General features: G+C 41.5%; 1 protein-coding gene across 2 annotated transcripts; it reads left to right on the top strand.

Annotated features, from left to right (window-relative positions):
* Window positions 1–1,801: 1,801 nt before the first annotated feature.
* Window positions 1,802–12,075, top strand: tars2 (threonyl-tRNA synthetase 2, mitochondrial). Of its 2 annotated transcripts, none has more exons than XM_041043718.1 (18): window positions 1,802–1,988; window positions 3,395–3,570; window positions 3,656–3,770; window positions 4,182–4,303; window positions 4,777–4,885; window positions 5,480–5,544; window positions 5,656–5,734; window positions 6,291–6,437; window positions 6,560–6,658; window positions 7,470–7,639; window positions 7,728–7,890; window positions 8,500–8,637; window positions 9,259–9,336; window positions 10,313–10,413; window positions 11,083–11,184; window positions 11,292–11,364; window positions 11,519–11,633; window positions 11,805–12,075. In XM_041043718.1, the coding sequence occupies exons 1-18, from the start codon at window positions 1,905–1,907 to the stop codon at window positions 11,945–11,947; spliced, it is 2,079 nt and encodes a 692-aa protein (XP_040899652.1). In that variant the 5' UTR covers window positions 1,802–1,904; the 3' UTR covers window positions 11,948–12,075. The 2 variants fall into 2 exon arrangements, with proteins under 2 accessions (XP_040899652.1, XP_040899651.1); XM_041043717.1 differs by having other exon boundaries at window positions 3,389–3,570.
* Window positions 12,076–16,209: the final 4,134 nt, after the last annotated feature.

The following is a 16,209-nucleotide window of genomic DNA, read 5'->3' as shown; positions in this document are numbered from 1 at the left end:
GATTTGCCTTTTTCTAGAACTTTTTTCCTTTCAAACTCAGACTTTCTCTCATTACCTCCTTGAGAAGTGATTTTTTTTTCCTCTTTTTTTTTTTTGTTTCCACTAAACATCTGCACACTACAAAACACACTGTTGGAAACCCATATATTAGAAATGTAATTTATAATCGTTGCAGCACTACTGATGTCAGCTTTACACTTCGGTTTTGACCATTATTACAAAAGCCACATTTGCAGATGTCTGCAGCCATAACGTCAGTTACCACTTTACAGAATTACACTATAAGCAATAGCTGGACAGTTATCAGTAAATGATGACCAGTTTGTTTTATATAGTAGTACAATTTAGTCAGTATGAATTGACTTAACGCATTCATATTGTGCCAACATCTTTCCAGAATATTGAAAGGGAAATGGGGTCGTTATGGCCTCTGTGCCATTATTCTACGCTGAACAAAGCAGTGTGGTTAATTGTACAGCCAAGCTGTTAGGTCCTTAATGTTGGATACTTTTCTGTATCTGCATCATTAGGCAAAACTACCAGCTCTCCTTTTTAGGCCATTATCTGACAGAGGCCAACAAGACCTCTTACTTGAAAACATGTAGCTTGTTTATACTCCAAGACTCTACGTACTTGTGTGCTTTCCACTTCATTTACCATGGACAAGTGAATGAGCAAATACTGACAGTTGTCCCAGATTTTAAATAGTTGGGTCCAGCCATAGTAAAATGGTCTAGATTTGGTCAGTTAGAACTGATGAAATTAAAACTTACTTAAATCTGTCTGAATGCACCGTATTTATACCATTAGATGCTAAAATGAATTGTATTATTCACAGGTTTCATCTTTTTAGCGTGCAAAAGGACCATACTCTTTCTGAAAGTGTTATAGCGCCCCCAAGTGGTAGTTCAGTGGTAACTTCAGCTCTTCAGTCTTGAGGTCGAATAGATCCAGTCTCCATTATGTTTCACTGTCACTACTGTAAAACTGTTGATTTCTGAAAATGGTGAAAAACAAAACATAATCAGGCTCCTGAATGAACTGAGCTGTTCATTCACTTAGGATAGTGTTCCAGGGTTGTAGCAGTCCATTTGAAAGATATTACTTGCTAAAAAAAATGTATTCAGGGATAATTGCATTTAAATGTTCGGTTTAACATTTCTGAACTTTTTGCACTTTGTGTTTGTTGTCAAACTTTCCACGTGGTGGGCTTTAAAATGTGTTATTTGAACAATAGCTACAGTGATGGTGGTTTTCGTGGAGAGTAAAATACTAATTGCATTCAGTTAGATTTTCTCTGTTTACCTACTTATTTAATCTATACTAATGCTCCGGGCAGTAACCCAGTAGCCTTTAAATGAAGCTCTAACCGCTATGAGCTCTTAAATCTGTGTAATAACGGAGCTCACCGAGTCTGTTCAGTCTTCAGGAGCGTGTGTCTCTGTGTGAAATTGCTTTGGGGCTGATCACTGAACAGCAGGCGTAGTCTTATCTCTTCTCCTGTCCTTTTGGATGGGCTTGTGTTGCGCTTCACCTGTGGCAGACTCCTAAAGTGTGCGCTGCTTCGTTGAAGAATCAGAACACATTTAATCTAATCTGAATTGCCTGATCTGACTGTGCATGGCTGTGGTGTTCACATCGGGTTGTTACTTACAGTCCATTCTAGTAACTGCAGATGTCCCGCTTCTTTAACGATGTGCGTAGCTCCTCTGTGGAAGCGCGCTCTGGTGCAGACGCTCGGCAACGCGCACGCTGCTTCACGGCGGGCGTCACAGGTTTCCGTCCGTGACGTCACCGCTGCTGTCCTACTCCGTGCTTCCGGTGTAATGGCCGCTCGCAGCGAAGGGGACAGCAGTGTTGGATATTTGGAAATGAAGGCGTGTGTTTAGGCAGGTGTGTTTAGGATGGCGGTGACGCAGCTGTTCCGGCTGGTTGTCTGTCGGCCGGCAGCTCGCGTGACACTTCGCGCGCACAGGAGGTACAGCAAGGTGCGCGACCATGTTATTACTGCAGTACAGTAACTACAGCTAACGTTAGCTCCAGTACAGTGTGTGTGCTGTCCGTGTGCAGAGCTACAGCTGCTCTTGCTGTTTGTCCACTGTGCAGATGAAGCTGTCCGGTGATAAACAAACCACTTGTCCAGTTAAACCTTATGTCTCTCTGATTTTAATCTGACATCTTCTGTTGTGTTGGACATTGGTTTTTGTATAGACAGTTGCATATCTGATCTTGATGGTCTGTATATGCAGTGCAGTTGAATTGATTGAAAGAATTTGAATTACTTTTCAAGCAGAAATGCTAGGGATTTTGTGGTTCCAGCTCCTTAAATGTGATGATTTTTCTTTCATTTTATTGCAAATTAAATATCTTCAACTTTTAGGCTTTTTATTGAACCAAACAAGACATTACAAGATGTCACCGCTAGTCCTAGGAAGCTAAGACAGACATTCTTCACAAATTTCAAAACTTTTCCAGACAAAATAAATACTACTTTAATACTCTGATAATAAAAATAACTGTTAGTTGCAGCCCTAGTATTCTGCAAGGTTGCAGTGTTTGATATGAGGAACATAAACCCAACCATACCTTCCACGTTCTTTCCCTGTGGTTCCCTTAAAAGTAAAATATCAATATTTTTGGCAGAATGTCCCCAGGCTGATAAATTGGGATATGACTGCCAGTATTATCTAAATGTTAAATGATACAAATATTTATAAGAAGGTCGTCAGGCTGATTTGGAGTCATTTCATTTATGAATTTAGCTTTAATTTGTTTTTGTTCATTCTTTTTGATATAACTACTTTTAACTTATGAATATGATATCACTTAGCTGAGTACTCAGCTGTTAAGCTGAGAAAAAGACTTAACTGAAGCTAACACTGTTGAAGCTGGTGTATCAGTATAGACTCCATTTTCCAGTTTGTTAGGTATCCAGTCTAATACAACAGTCCTGCAGCAAACCATAACTTCATGAAGGTTTTACAGAGATGTTCATTCAAGTTTTGGAGGCTGTTTGAATTATTTTGCATTAAACTGACAGGTGGTTCTAATATTTAGTGCACCCCCTATATATCAGTGAGGGTACTATGTAATGCTATGTAATGTAAACTAGTGTGGGACAAAGTTACTCAGGGAAAACAAGGCTAATGTTCAAGTTATGTTATCCACTCCTCTAGAACAGTAACATACATCTATGCCATCATGTGACTCTAATACAACAGCTAAACTGAGAGACAGTATATACACATTGTTGAGACTGAAATCCACAATGATAGGCACTTTTTATTCAAAATATTTGTAAATCTATCATAGTATGTCTCCCAGTTGCTCTGCACATGTGTATATAAAGCTTCCTATTTTGACACTTACCTCTGTTTTTCCTGTCCAGCTGCAGGAGTCCCCAGTTTTATCTGAGCGACTTCAAGTCTTTGAGTCACTCAGGGAGAAACGAAGCCGTGAGAAGAGAGTTGAAGTTTCAGAAAAGCCCCTCAGCATCCAACTGGCAGATGGCCGGACAGTGAAAGGAACAGCTGGCATAACCACACCTCTCTTTGTTGCTCAAAGTGTCCGGTAAATACAGAATTCATACAGAAATGGGTTATTTTACAGTATTTACTTTAGTGCTATAACAGCATTCTTGCATGTGTTTTTGCAGGGTGAAAGGAGCTTTGTTGAGCAAGGTGAATGGGGAGCTGTGGGAGCTTGGACAGCCCCTAGAGGAAGACTGTGAACTGCAACTTCTGGGGTTTGACACAGTAGAGGGAAAGCAGGTAATTGCACCTTTTCCCTCAAATCTCATTTGAGTTCCTTCGACATGTCTGAAATGTAGATGTTTTCTTTAAAGGTAGAAATTAATATTCTAAAGGATTACACCATCTTTCTTTTCCTGTTCATTTTTAATTGACCTCAGGGGGAAATGTCCAGGTAAAGATGGATGAGGTAAAGTTAAAGCATCAATAAAAGACAATCATGTCACAAAGAGATTTGAAATGAACTGACACCTGATTATTGTTCATTATATTAAGATAAAATAAGATGTCTTTCACTGTCATTGTATTCAAGATATAACAAAATTGCCAATTTCACTGTGGGTGCTACTCTCATACTTCCAGGTCAGTTAGCTCAGGAAGGGACCTTCTTCACTACTTCTGTCTTACTCTGTACCACCCTCCCTTTCTTAGGCAGCATGGAGGACCGGAGCATGTGTCCTTGGCGGGGTGTTGGAGGGGGTCTTTGGTGCCGAGGTGTGCAGAGAAGGAACATCAGAGCTGGGGCTTTACTGTGACCATTTGCTAGATAACAGGTAAAACTGATAAAGGATCACAAGTCGAATCTGTGGTGAAAACATGTCTTGTGTAGCCTGTGAAAAATGCCACAGTATTATCGGCCTTGTGTGGACTACATGCACTTGTAGAGTGCTTTAAGAATAACCAACCAAAAAATTACTGTTTTTAAAATATTTGGCGCTGGTTGCTAGGCTTCTCTCTCTTTTCTTTTTTTTTCTCCTCACTTCTGTATTTAATGAGCGGTGCTCTTTCACATTCTGATCTATAGCTTAGTCTGTGGTGATATAATAAGCCCTTTTCATCTGCAGGAATTATTAAAGTTCATCTCACATAAAATATACAGAGCCCCTGACCTCTTTTCCTCCCCCTTGTTAATCTTGAGGCCTGTGCTTCTTTCTTCATTCGCTCTTTGGCTCTTTCTTACTGCTGCAGATTTTTCTGTTTATGACATTTTATCTGTTGTTTTACCTGCATCTGTCTTTACCCACAGTGCCTTGTCCCTGACTGATGTGGAGGACAGGTGTAAGAAGGCTGCAGCCCTCAAACTTCCTCTGTCCAGACTGGAGCTGAATACAGCAGAGGTGCAAGAGCTCTTCCAGGTCAGTGATACCAACATCTCTGATATACCAGTTCACCACAGCAGACATTTTGACTTAACATGGCAGGAACAGTACAGTAAGAGTTCCCTTTTGCTGCAATAACATGTCAGATGCCTTGAAAACACTTTATTTTAACACTATAATTAATCAATGAGAAGATATTGAATAGTTTAAGGGTTAGGGGTGGTGTTTGTATGTCACTTAGCATATAAAGCATCATGTAGGGCTGGTGATTTACTTCCAAACAAGAGCCTTTGTGAATTACAGTGAGACTAAGAATTAACAGACTAATCTTTTACAGCGATGCAAAATGTCTGTCTGCAATTTTTGCAGTCATTCAGCCATGTTGATTTTTAACTGTACCTGTAGCAGCTTGTCTAACTGAGTGCGTATAAATGTTGCTCTTGATAATATGAGTAGCAGTGGTATTTGTCACTGTGGAGGAGTGGCTCCTGTTTATGGTGTGCTGCTCATACTTTCTACTCTCCCAATGTTTACTCACTGAGGTCAGACTCCTTCCTATATTGATCCTGTCCATATTGAACTGTGATATATATGAACTTCCTGTGTGTTTTGTGGGCGTTCTTTTTACAGAGCAGTAAGTTGAGACTGCAGCTTGTTGAGGAGCAGATGAATGGTCCCACAATCACAGTATATAGGCACGTATTAACACACACACATACACATTACCTGATATTGAATTACCTGCCAGTGCCCTCTAAACTCTCATGAAAAGATTAAACCTGTTTCATCCTTTCTGTGTGACCCAGGTGTGGAGACAGCATAGGGATCTGCAATGGCCCCCTCCTCCCACACACTGGCCTCCTCAAGGTCTTCAAGATGCTCCAGGTGTGTGTGTGTCTCTGTAATCGTCCTCTTTGTGGTTTTACTTGTGTTCCTTGAATTTCAGTGCAAAATTTTGCCTTGTACATTAGCTGTTATGCTCTCATGGTTTAATGGCAAGTAATCATTTTTTAAAAAAGATTGAAACATTACCCACATGATGATCAAAGATGTTGGGTTAACCTCATGTAATCTCTACAACTCTGTTTTATTTGGACCCATTTGGCACCATCCGTCCTGTGGGGCACATGCTGGGTAAATGGAATTTTCCTCCTCTTTATTGAACCAGGGAGAGGGAGGAATTTCCATACTGGGCTTTGACTGGGAAGACTGAAGTTTCATGGCAGCCAGGCTGGAAATTTCAGCAGCAGGATATTGTGTTTGTCAGAGGCCAGTTTCCTGTTCTAGGCTATTACAAATACACTGCCATCCATTGGACGTGTAGCATCAGACATCACTCTCATCTCTTCACCTTTCCTCTTCTGGCTGACACAATCACTCTCCCTCTCTTTCCACTTCTTTGTCCAGTCATAATTTTCTCTTCCTCTCTGTAAAATCGCAGCTGTCGCCCGTGACCCTGGCCAATCAGATGGAGGCATCAGGTTTAATGCGTCTGTTAGGTGTTGCCTTTCCAGGAGAGAAGGACAAAGACGAGTGGGAGAGAGAGCAGGAGGAGGCGAGGAGGAGGGACCACAGGCGCATCGGGACTGTAAGACGAAATCTACGTTGGGAGAAGTGCATCAACTGAGATCAGAGATGTGAAAATCACATATAGAAATTGTGTTTGTGTTTTTTTGGTCATAAATGCCATGTGTACATGTCTTTGTGCAGGACCAGGAGCTGTTCTTCTTCAATGACGTCAGTCCAGGCAGTTGCTTCTTTCTGCCTAAAGGAGCCCACATCTACAACACACTCACTGACTTCATTAAGGTGAACATATAGTACACACAGTGCACTCTGTGTGTAGTTTAAATAGCCAGCAATAATCTGACGGTAAACATCGTTCTTTATAGAAAAAACTTTAGTTTAGTCTATGGCTTTATAGAACTATTCCATTTACATTCTCATTTACATGCAGCAGATTGTTGCCTGAAGAATGACTGAAGATACTACCTCTACATCCCATTACAATGTCTGAGTTTCCCTCCAATCCTCAAACTTTATCTTTCTGTGTTGTTGCTGCTGTGGTAGATTCTTGCAGCTTTCTGCAAATATAGCAATTTTGTAATGAGTTCTAAAGAGTGTGAAATGTTGTCTTAACTTTTCAGAAAACAACAACCAAAAAACAGTTTCACACTTCACCTGCATCCTCTGTCATATTCAGTCAGTCTCAACATTAACACTGTAGCAACCACTTTTGATGAACTGCGACTTGTTAACCCAGGTCAACACTGCTTATGCAACTAAAACTGAAATACCCCATATGTCTTATTTTGATTATGCAAACTCCAACTTTGTACTTAGCTCTGTCTGTGTAAGAAAATTTTTTGCTTACATTGTAATTTCTTATTCCGTGTTTCCTTTATTGGGTTTATAATGTAATAACATCCATGTGAACATAATGAGTTTCTCATACACACAAACACGTACATACATTAACATGTGCTGTGTTGATCGTATCCTGAGGATACACATGTTCATATGGGCCGTCAGGATATTGCTCTGGTTAGCCTTGTTGTGACAGTCTGACCCTGTCCTGCACTCATTGTCACACGCACGCTTCCTTCCCGACGTCTCATAGAGTGAATACCAAAGGCGAGGCTTCACCGAGGTCATCACCCCAACCCTGTACAGCACTGCATTATGGGAGCGCTCAGGCCACTGGGAGCACTACAGCGAGAACATGTTTACTGTGACATCAGAGGGTTCTCAGACCTACGCTCTCAAACCCATGAACTGCCCCGCACACTGGTGAACACGCACACACAAATACACAGTCCAGCACTGAAGTGTTATTACAGAGACTGAGCAGCGACTGACTGCCCTTTCTTATGTCTAGTCTTATGTTTGAGCAGCGAGTTCGCTCGTGGAGGGAGCTTCCTCTGCGATGGGCCGATTTCGGGGCACTGCATCGTAATGAGCTCTCCGGAGCTCTAGGAGGTCTCACTCGTGTTCGCAGGTTCTGCCAGGACGACGCTCACATCTTCTGCACTCCTGAGCAGGTACACGTAACACACTTAAAGATGCGGACATTGTTTTGCGGCAGATTCACCTTTTCAATGACGAACAGCATATTTGTTAAGGTGTAGTAACTGGGATAGAAACTGTAAATGGGACGCATGTGGAACCATATTACAGTGATTAGATGGGCTGTACAAATAACTCAAGACATTCCAGGAGGCCTTAGCGCAGATGAATGAAGGTCTTTGTGCTGTTCAAACATTACACCTCCATATGTGCATCTCTGTGGCTGTACAGTCTGTGTAATCCTGATCCTCTACAGAGAGACCTGAAACGTTCCCATGATACTGATTGCGCACCTCCAGCCCATCTGTTTGCTTCCTGTTAATTCACAAAGATAACACTCACATGATAATCATTACTATGTTAGTGTCTGTAATACTAATTCAATCTCTGGAGCATTTAGGACTTTACAGTAAATTTATAGTCTGTGTTTCTTTGCTTGTTTTTTTCCCCCCACCTTGGTTGGAATTTAACACTCAATGCCTGTGCCCGAGTCTCTCAGTTGCATTTGGCCTGTTATTTATATTATGACGTCCTATTGTTATGCTTATCTTCAGCTTTTTTCTTTTTCCATTCTTTCTTTCCAGCTGGAAGAAGAAATTGTGGCTTGTTTGGACTTTGTGAGGAGTGTGTATCAAGTGTTTGGGTTTTCCTTCCACTGCCTTCTGTCTACACGTCCTACGCCGTGCCTAGGAGAGCCTGAACAGTGGGATAATGCAGAGCAGGTAAACACACGCAACATGCACACACACTTTATCTTCCCGTGGTATGCCAAAAAGCAGATGCAGTCTTAGGCAAGGCCAGCTGTTCAGATGTGTATATACTCTAAGCTGGACCCTGTTAATCACAGCTACAGGAAAAAAAAAATGTTATTTAAACAAAATAACATTGTGTAACGATATCCACTTAACCAATCAGTTATGTGAGTGGTACTTTCCAATAGAGTGCTGCTGCTTTGTCGGGCTGCTGGCTAGATGTATATCTCTAAATCCCCACAGACGCCTTTTAAATAGGCACAGCAGCAGTTAAAGCTGATTCAATTGAGTGTAATTGAACATTATGGTTCCAAGCTCCCACAGCACCTTCAACACACACACACACACACACACACACACACACACACACACACACACACACACACACATACATATATACACACACAGAGGGACCAACATTACGATCATAATGTACATTAATATACTCACATTCTCTCTAAGGCCTATTTATGTACTTGCTGTGCATTTGTGTGTGTGTGTGTGTGTGTGTGTGTGTGTGTGTGTGTGTGTGTGTGTGTGTGTGTGTGTGTGTGTGTGTGTGTGTGTGTGTGTGTGTGTGTGTGAGAGCAGCAGTTGGAGAGGAGTCTGCAGCACTTTGGTGAACCTTGGGAGTTGAACCCAGGAGACGGAGCCTTCTATGGACCAAAGGTCAGTGGGAAGGGCAACACGCAGGAAAGGAGACTGATTTCCACACACAAGAGTAAATATTATTTATCACAATACCTGCAGCCAAAGCAGTACATAGTTCAACATTTTGGGAACTAGAGAAGAATTAACACCTCTCTCTTATCTGTCTGTTACATACTATATGGCAGTCAGCGGTTAACTTAACCTAGCATGCATAAAAAGCAAGTTTAAAAATGACACGCTGTGGTTTTACGACGGGTAACTTCCTAGAGTCTTAGTGACGACAACACTAGTTTTTTCTATGGATTAAACAAACAAGATGTGTTCCAATGATGCTAGATAGTCTGTATTTTTTATTTTTATTTTTTTTTGGGACAGAGCCAGGTTAGCTGTTTCCAGTCTTTAAGCTAAGCTAAGCTAAGCTAAGCTAACCGGCATCTGGCTGTAGGTTCGTGTCTACAGTCACTCAGACTTGTGAGTGGTGTCTATTTTCTCATCTAACCTAGAGTAAAAAAAATGATGATGCAGTTCACCTTGTGTTTCACCAACAGAACACACTTTAAAAAATCCAAAAGCATTGGTTGTTTGTAACTGAAATTGGCGTAACTCGAGAATGACCTCGGTTTTCTTTGAGCGAATTCTATTTTCACGTTAAGTCATACAAGAAGTCCATGAGCGTAAAGAGGAAGTCAGCTTCAGGCACACGTCACATGATCGAGCTCATGTGGAGTCACAGAGAGGGGAGGTAGGTTGAGTCAAGCTGGGGTTAGACACATACCAACATGCTCCAATGAAACAAACAAACATTCCTCAAAGTCATCTAGCTAGGGTGTCTTAGCCACAATTAGCTATCAGCAGCTTGTCTTGGCAGCTCATTTGTAACCATGTCTGCCCACAAAAATGCCATTTGTCACCATCAGCTCTGAGATTTGTTGATCTTGGCTGGAAAAGATAAATGAAGCCTGATACTAAAACAGTTCTACATGTTCCTTCATAGATTGACATTCAAATCAAAGATGCCATTGGCAGACAACACCAGTGTGCCACAATCCAGTTGGACTTTCAGCTGCCAATCCGATTTGACCTTCAGTATGTCGGGTGAGTCAAAAAAAAATTCTGCGTTTGGCTCTCGGTCTTTTAAACATTCCTACATCTGCAGTGTTTTAAACCTGCACTTTAGAACCATGTGCTTGTCAGTTTGATAAACCCTCATGCTTGTTACTCAAGTTTAAAAGGCACAAGTCTGACTTCATAGGGGTCTAATTTGATCACGAAAGATTCGTCCTTTATTGAGTTTATCGGTGGAGACGAGCACATTCCCCATTTCTGCCTTAAATGTCTTTTTGCCTCCTATTTGTCTGCCCTACTTCCCTCATAGTCTGATTATATAAAAGCGCTTTTGATCACACAGTTTAGGAGATAAATATGGATCAAACCTTCTTTCAGGATATATATAATTTCATATTGAAACATTAGTATATGTCATGATGTAGTCAATTTTCTGGAGAAGCAATTGAGAAACTTTTATGCATAAAATAACCTAGAATAACAGGAAGGTCTGTTTTTGATTAATCCAGTAAATACTTAACAGATGAAGGTACTTCATCACATTGATGCAAAAATCTTAAAAAAGAATTTTGCCTTTTGGTTCATTGATCTGCAACGTGGCACACGATGACCCTATAATCTCAGCGATACCGAAGGACAGCCACCACATATCATCCAAATCACGCTCTATTGATAAATCTTTTTTTAACTTTCTCTCAGGCAAGACGGACAGTTACACAGGCCAGTGATGATCCACAGAGCAGTGCTGGGATCACTGGAGAGAATGATCGCTATCCTGGCTGAAAACTTTGGAGGAAAATGGTGCGAAGATGAGAATAATGACATGAAATCAGAAGCATTTTATGAGGCTCTTACGATGATGTCGCTGTGCAATAACTCATCACCTCCCTCGTCTTTATCTCATCTAGGCCACTTTGGTTGTCTCCAGCGCAGGTCGCAGTTATTCCTGTGGGGGGCAACAGTGAGTCATACGCCAAGCAGGTCAGTGTATGATGAAGATTTCCTTGGTTCATAAGCAGACCAAGTGCACTTTCTTTTTGACCTTGTTTCTTTCCGTCTTTATTAATTTGCTCGTTAAAGCGAGAAGCACATTGCAGAGATAGCATAATAAAAGAACTGCCTCTCTCCTGTTAAGGTGGTCCAGCAGTTCCGTGTAGCTGGCTTCATGGCTGATTTGAATGACGATCAGGGAGCAACCTTAAATAAGAAGATTCGCTCCGCTCAGCTGGCTCAGTACAACTACATATTTGGTAAAGATGAATAACTAAGGATGAGAACTGAGGCTATATAATAAACTAAAGCCTGTCACTGTTGTTTTTTGATTTACTACATAATCTCAAAGTCCTCATTCATTACTTTTAACATCATCATACTTGATTATGACTGTCAGGATCTTTTTTTGTGTGTGATTTTCTACCCAGTGGTGGGGGATAAAGAGAGTGAAACGGGAACAGTGAATGTGAGGAGCAGATGGGGTAAACAGCTGGGGAGGAGGCCAACAGAGGAGGTGCTGACATCCCTCACACAGCTACGAGACACCAGGAGCAACCTAGATGAGTTTTGAGGATAAAGTCCAGGAAATAATGAGTCATTGATGTAATTAATGTTTGTTTTACATGTTCAAGCTGTTATACTTCAGCTTTGTCTGAAGGAGTGGCTGCTTATTTATAATAAAAGCATATAAGTACTACTCATCGTTGATTTTTCCGTTAATGGAGCTCACTGATAAATCAGGGGTCTAAAAAGTACAGAGAAGAGATTTAAGGCTATTTTAAGATCACTATCAGTCTAATATAAGCATTACTCAGCTACAGATGCAATTTGTTCACTAAAAGCCATTAAATATGCAAAGGTCCCACTTATGTAAGTGTGTGTCATGATATCGGAATAGAAAACCAGGCATACCTTTAAAAGACTGGAAGAAAGGGAGGATACAGAGGGGGATTTGACTAAAATAGGAGAGGGAGCAGCCGTGTCAGGGCTGTGTGTTTTCATGTGTGTTTAGTGGAAACAGCCAAGTCAAGGTAAAGGTCAAAAGGATTGGAAGTTTTTCCTTTTTAATTGAGAGAGGGCAGCAGGATGGAAAAGACATCAGTCACAACAGTGACACAGAGGGCGAGGGAGGCGTCGGCTCCGAGAGAAAAAACTGAGCTGGCTCGACAAAAGGAGCCGCTTCCACAAAGCTGATTGTGAAACATGTTGGAGTGGATTGTGTATTTAGTTGTTCTGGAGGTAATTCAGTGGGCCAGAGAGGAAAGGTGAGGCAGGTTCATGGTGATGCATCTGCTGTTATCTGGACTCAGGTCTCCTCAGGTTTCAGTCAAGCCCAGTTTTGAAGTAAATCAGTGGCTAATTTGTCACGAGAACTGAGCTTGTGTAAGGGAGAAATAAAATTAATCCAAGCTAAGGAGAATTGAAGCAGACCTGAGCGTTAACAGTATGATTTTAATGGGTAAGTTCACCCAAAATTCAAGAAAAATAATCTGTGTCCAGAGGCAATGTCCCTGGTACGCCTGATAAGCCACACACATCACTCTGAACAGTTTGCAGTGGAAAATAAATATTCCCACTGTTATATCTGAGGATTATCCATAGTAATGTGGGCACTGTTGAATGAATTTTTTTGTGTAATTTTCAACTCAGAGATCCACACAAATAAAATTCAATCCACTTTCGATTACACTGCAGCAGCAATAGAAATCTCACAGTTATTTTGAAACAGGCAAATTAAACTTTTTGTGGCTTGATATCACACAGAGTAAGAAAGAAAATCTGTTTTTGGAATTTGGGTGAATTGACCCTTTAAGAAAATACTGTTCCTTGAGAATTAGTTATTTCTCACTTTACTCCTGATATTGGCTGGTTTTCTTTGTGTTCTATATTATCTGTGATTGAACAGAACAAAACAAGACGTCGACTTGGAACCTAGATATTTATCACAATTTTCTGAAATTTTACAGGACGTGAAAATAAACGAATCAAAAACAAATAATCGGCAGATTGATAATGAAAATAATTGTAACCATATTCATGGTGATGTTTATAGTTCTCTTTTTGTAAACTTGTGCTCTGGCTTCTGTAAACTTTGTGCAAAATGTGGAGATAAAAAATGCATCAGACAGCATAGCTACCAGCCAACATTGCACAGTAGTTGCATAGTGGTGACATGGACCATTAGCTCCAGTAAACACTCCTGAAATCTTTACTTAATAGATAACAATATCAGGCTCCCACTCCTCACTAACCCACTGCTCCCACCCTCTGCCCAGTGGTCTCTTCTCTGCTACACACACACACACACACACACACACACCAAGCAGTTGTTCATCTGATTGGTGAAGTTGCACAGAGATCATAGGAAATTATTTTTAGCTAAAGGGGTTTACCAAAAATCAGAGCTGCAGTTGAGGGAGTGGAAAAAAAGCTTTTTACCACAGTATATAGTGAAGATAATTCATTCAGGGAGGCACAGATGGAAATCTATAGCAGTATGTTAGAAGGACAATGACAAGGTTCTGGGCCCAAAGTTAAAGGCCACACTGTTTTCTGCTGTGCTTTCTTTATCTCACATTAGAAATTTATTTTATTTTATTTTTTTTTTTATTTTTTTTTCTGTGTTTTTCTCAGTGGTTTGAAGTGGGCAGGGCAAAGTTGGGAAAAGGTTTTTAGGATTTAACATTTGACTGAGAATCTGAAGACAGTTGGTGGGTTGTTCAGTCAGGGCTGATATTACACATTATTTGCGATATTCCTTATTTTCTCATAGTTTTCTTCTCGATAGTTTTGCCTACTTTTTGTTTTTGCAGATTTAGAATATCAGCGTGATAGAGAGAAACTTTAAATGTGACAAACAGCTCAGAAATGACAGTGGCAGCAGAAAACTGGTTAGAGGAAGTATTTCCTAATGGAGAAGCATTTTTGGGAGCCTAGCAGCTGTTGTGAAGTGACAGGGTTTGAGATCACTGTTGTCCTGGAAGTCATTTTTTTCCTGGAGGGAGGCAGGGTGATGGTGACCGAAGCAGAGCCTCCCAGGCTGGCCGGAGGAAGATAAACAGGCTGCTCTGTATTGTTCTCCTGGTATCACTCAAAAGCTGTCAGCCTGACTGATTGAGGGCTGAACCTCCGAAAATAGGCCCTGTGAGGCCGGGCTGCCTTTCCCTTCCACCATGTTATAAATAACCCCTCTGTTTGCATGTGCGTGTGTGTGTGTGTGTCCTCTGTGTTCATGCATTTTATGTGTGTGTGTATTGAAGTAGGGGCAAGAAAGAAAGAATGTGTGTGAGCAGGGAGAGAGAGAAATGTGACCACTACCAAGGCGGCCTTAGAAAGTGAAGCCACTGAAAACAATAACAGGAGGTCTGTGAGGCTCAAAGCCAAACAGTGACAGGGACCCGGTGGTCAAGACCCACTGCTGACCTCTTTTTAACACACACACACACACTCTGATTTGGACTCTTTAACAGGCCTGCAGTAACAGTGCCTCTCCCTCCAATATTCAGGCTACTTGACTCCAACTCATCTGTGCGTGTGCATGCGTTCATGTGTGTGCTTAAGTCAGTAATGTTTGGATATTGGCTTGTAAATGACCACCTGATGGAATCTCACTGGATCATTTGGACTGTTTACTCTTTTCAGCAGGTGTGGCGGCAGGGGGGGGTAAATGTTTATCATGCAAATATATGACAGCACTGCAGCACTAGTGCACACATTAAACGCATAACAAAGTGTTGTGCAGCTGGGTGGGGGACGCGTTTGCCTGTGTACTATACCGAGCAACAATGGAGCGAAAAAAATCTTTCCTTTAAATCTACGACAGCAGAATAAAGTCGTCAGAAAGCTTTCTACTTCGACTCCAAAACCTCAGCCCACCCGTACTGCCTGGCCTAACAGGCTCGGCTCTTATTCCCTCTCACCAGCTCCCTCTCCGTCTCTTTTTTCCTCTCTTTCACTCTTCTGGGTCCAGTAGCTGAGCTTAGTCCCAACTATCCAAAAAGAGTTTTCTTGGGATGTTGCTGCTTGTTTGATCTGGCTGCTCTCTTAGCCCGTCAGCCAGTCTCTGCTCTAATCCACCGGTGCACAGTTCACGGCTTTCATTTAGACATGTGCACGCACTCGGCTTTAGATTAATTTTAAAGTAATAGATGCTCCTGCATGCACACACTCACACCGAGCTGGCGACTGTGCTGGGCCGGTGAAGTGACACTCTCAAAGACACACAGATAATTCATAAGTCACCACAGTAGTGCACAGTCTCAGCTTGGCCTCAGCCTGCTCCCAAGTATGTCTGCTATGCTCAACACACTGCTGACCTGATTTTCTATCCTGCTCTCATCAGAGCAGGATACCTAGAGAGAGAGAGAGGGAGCAGACAGAGGCCAGAGAAAGAAGCTTTCTCCTATCAAAAGCCTGTGTGAAAGAGGCATTTGGTTTATTGTTCTAGCCAACCTGTTGAATCGCTCTCAGAAGGGAGGAGTTTATGGGTTCAAGGAAAGGTCAGAGGTCACGTTGACTCTCAGGCCAGTTTAGTAAGCGAAGAGAATAAACCAACCCCTTTGTAAATGTACAAATATTTACAATCACCATTCTCCTCCTGCAGCAACTCACTGTAAATTCTTAATTTTTTTTTATGAGGAGAAGTGAAGAAAGGAAAAGCTCGGGAGGCAAGCATCAGTTTTGAATTTTCTTGCGTGACTTTGTGCCAACGCATGTGGAAGACGCCCATGCTCCGATATCCCACACTGCTGCTTGTGCTGTTTCAAATATTCCAGGATGCAAAAGAGGCAGACTTAAGAAATCAAGGGACAGAAAAGAAAAACTGACAGAAAA

Source organism: Toxotes jaculatrix, chromosome 8 (genome assembly GCF_017976425.1).
Source record: "Toxotes jaculatrix isolate fToxJac2 chromosome 8, fToxJac2.pri, whole genome shotgun sequence".
Taxonomy (NCBI): Eukaryota; Metazoa; Chordata; class Actinopteri; family Toxotidae; genus Toxotes; species Toxotes jaculatrix.
This window is presented reverse-complemented; position numbering and strand designations above follow the sequence as displayed.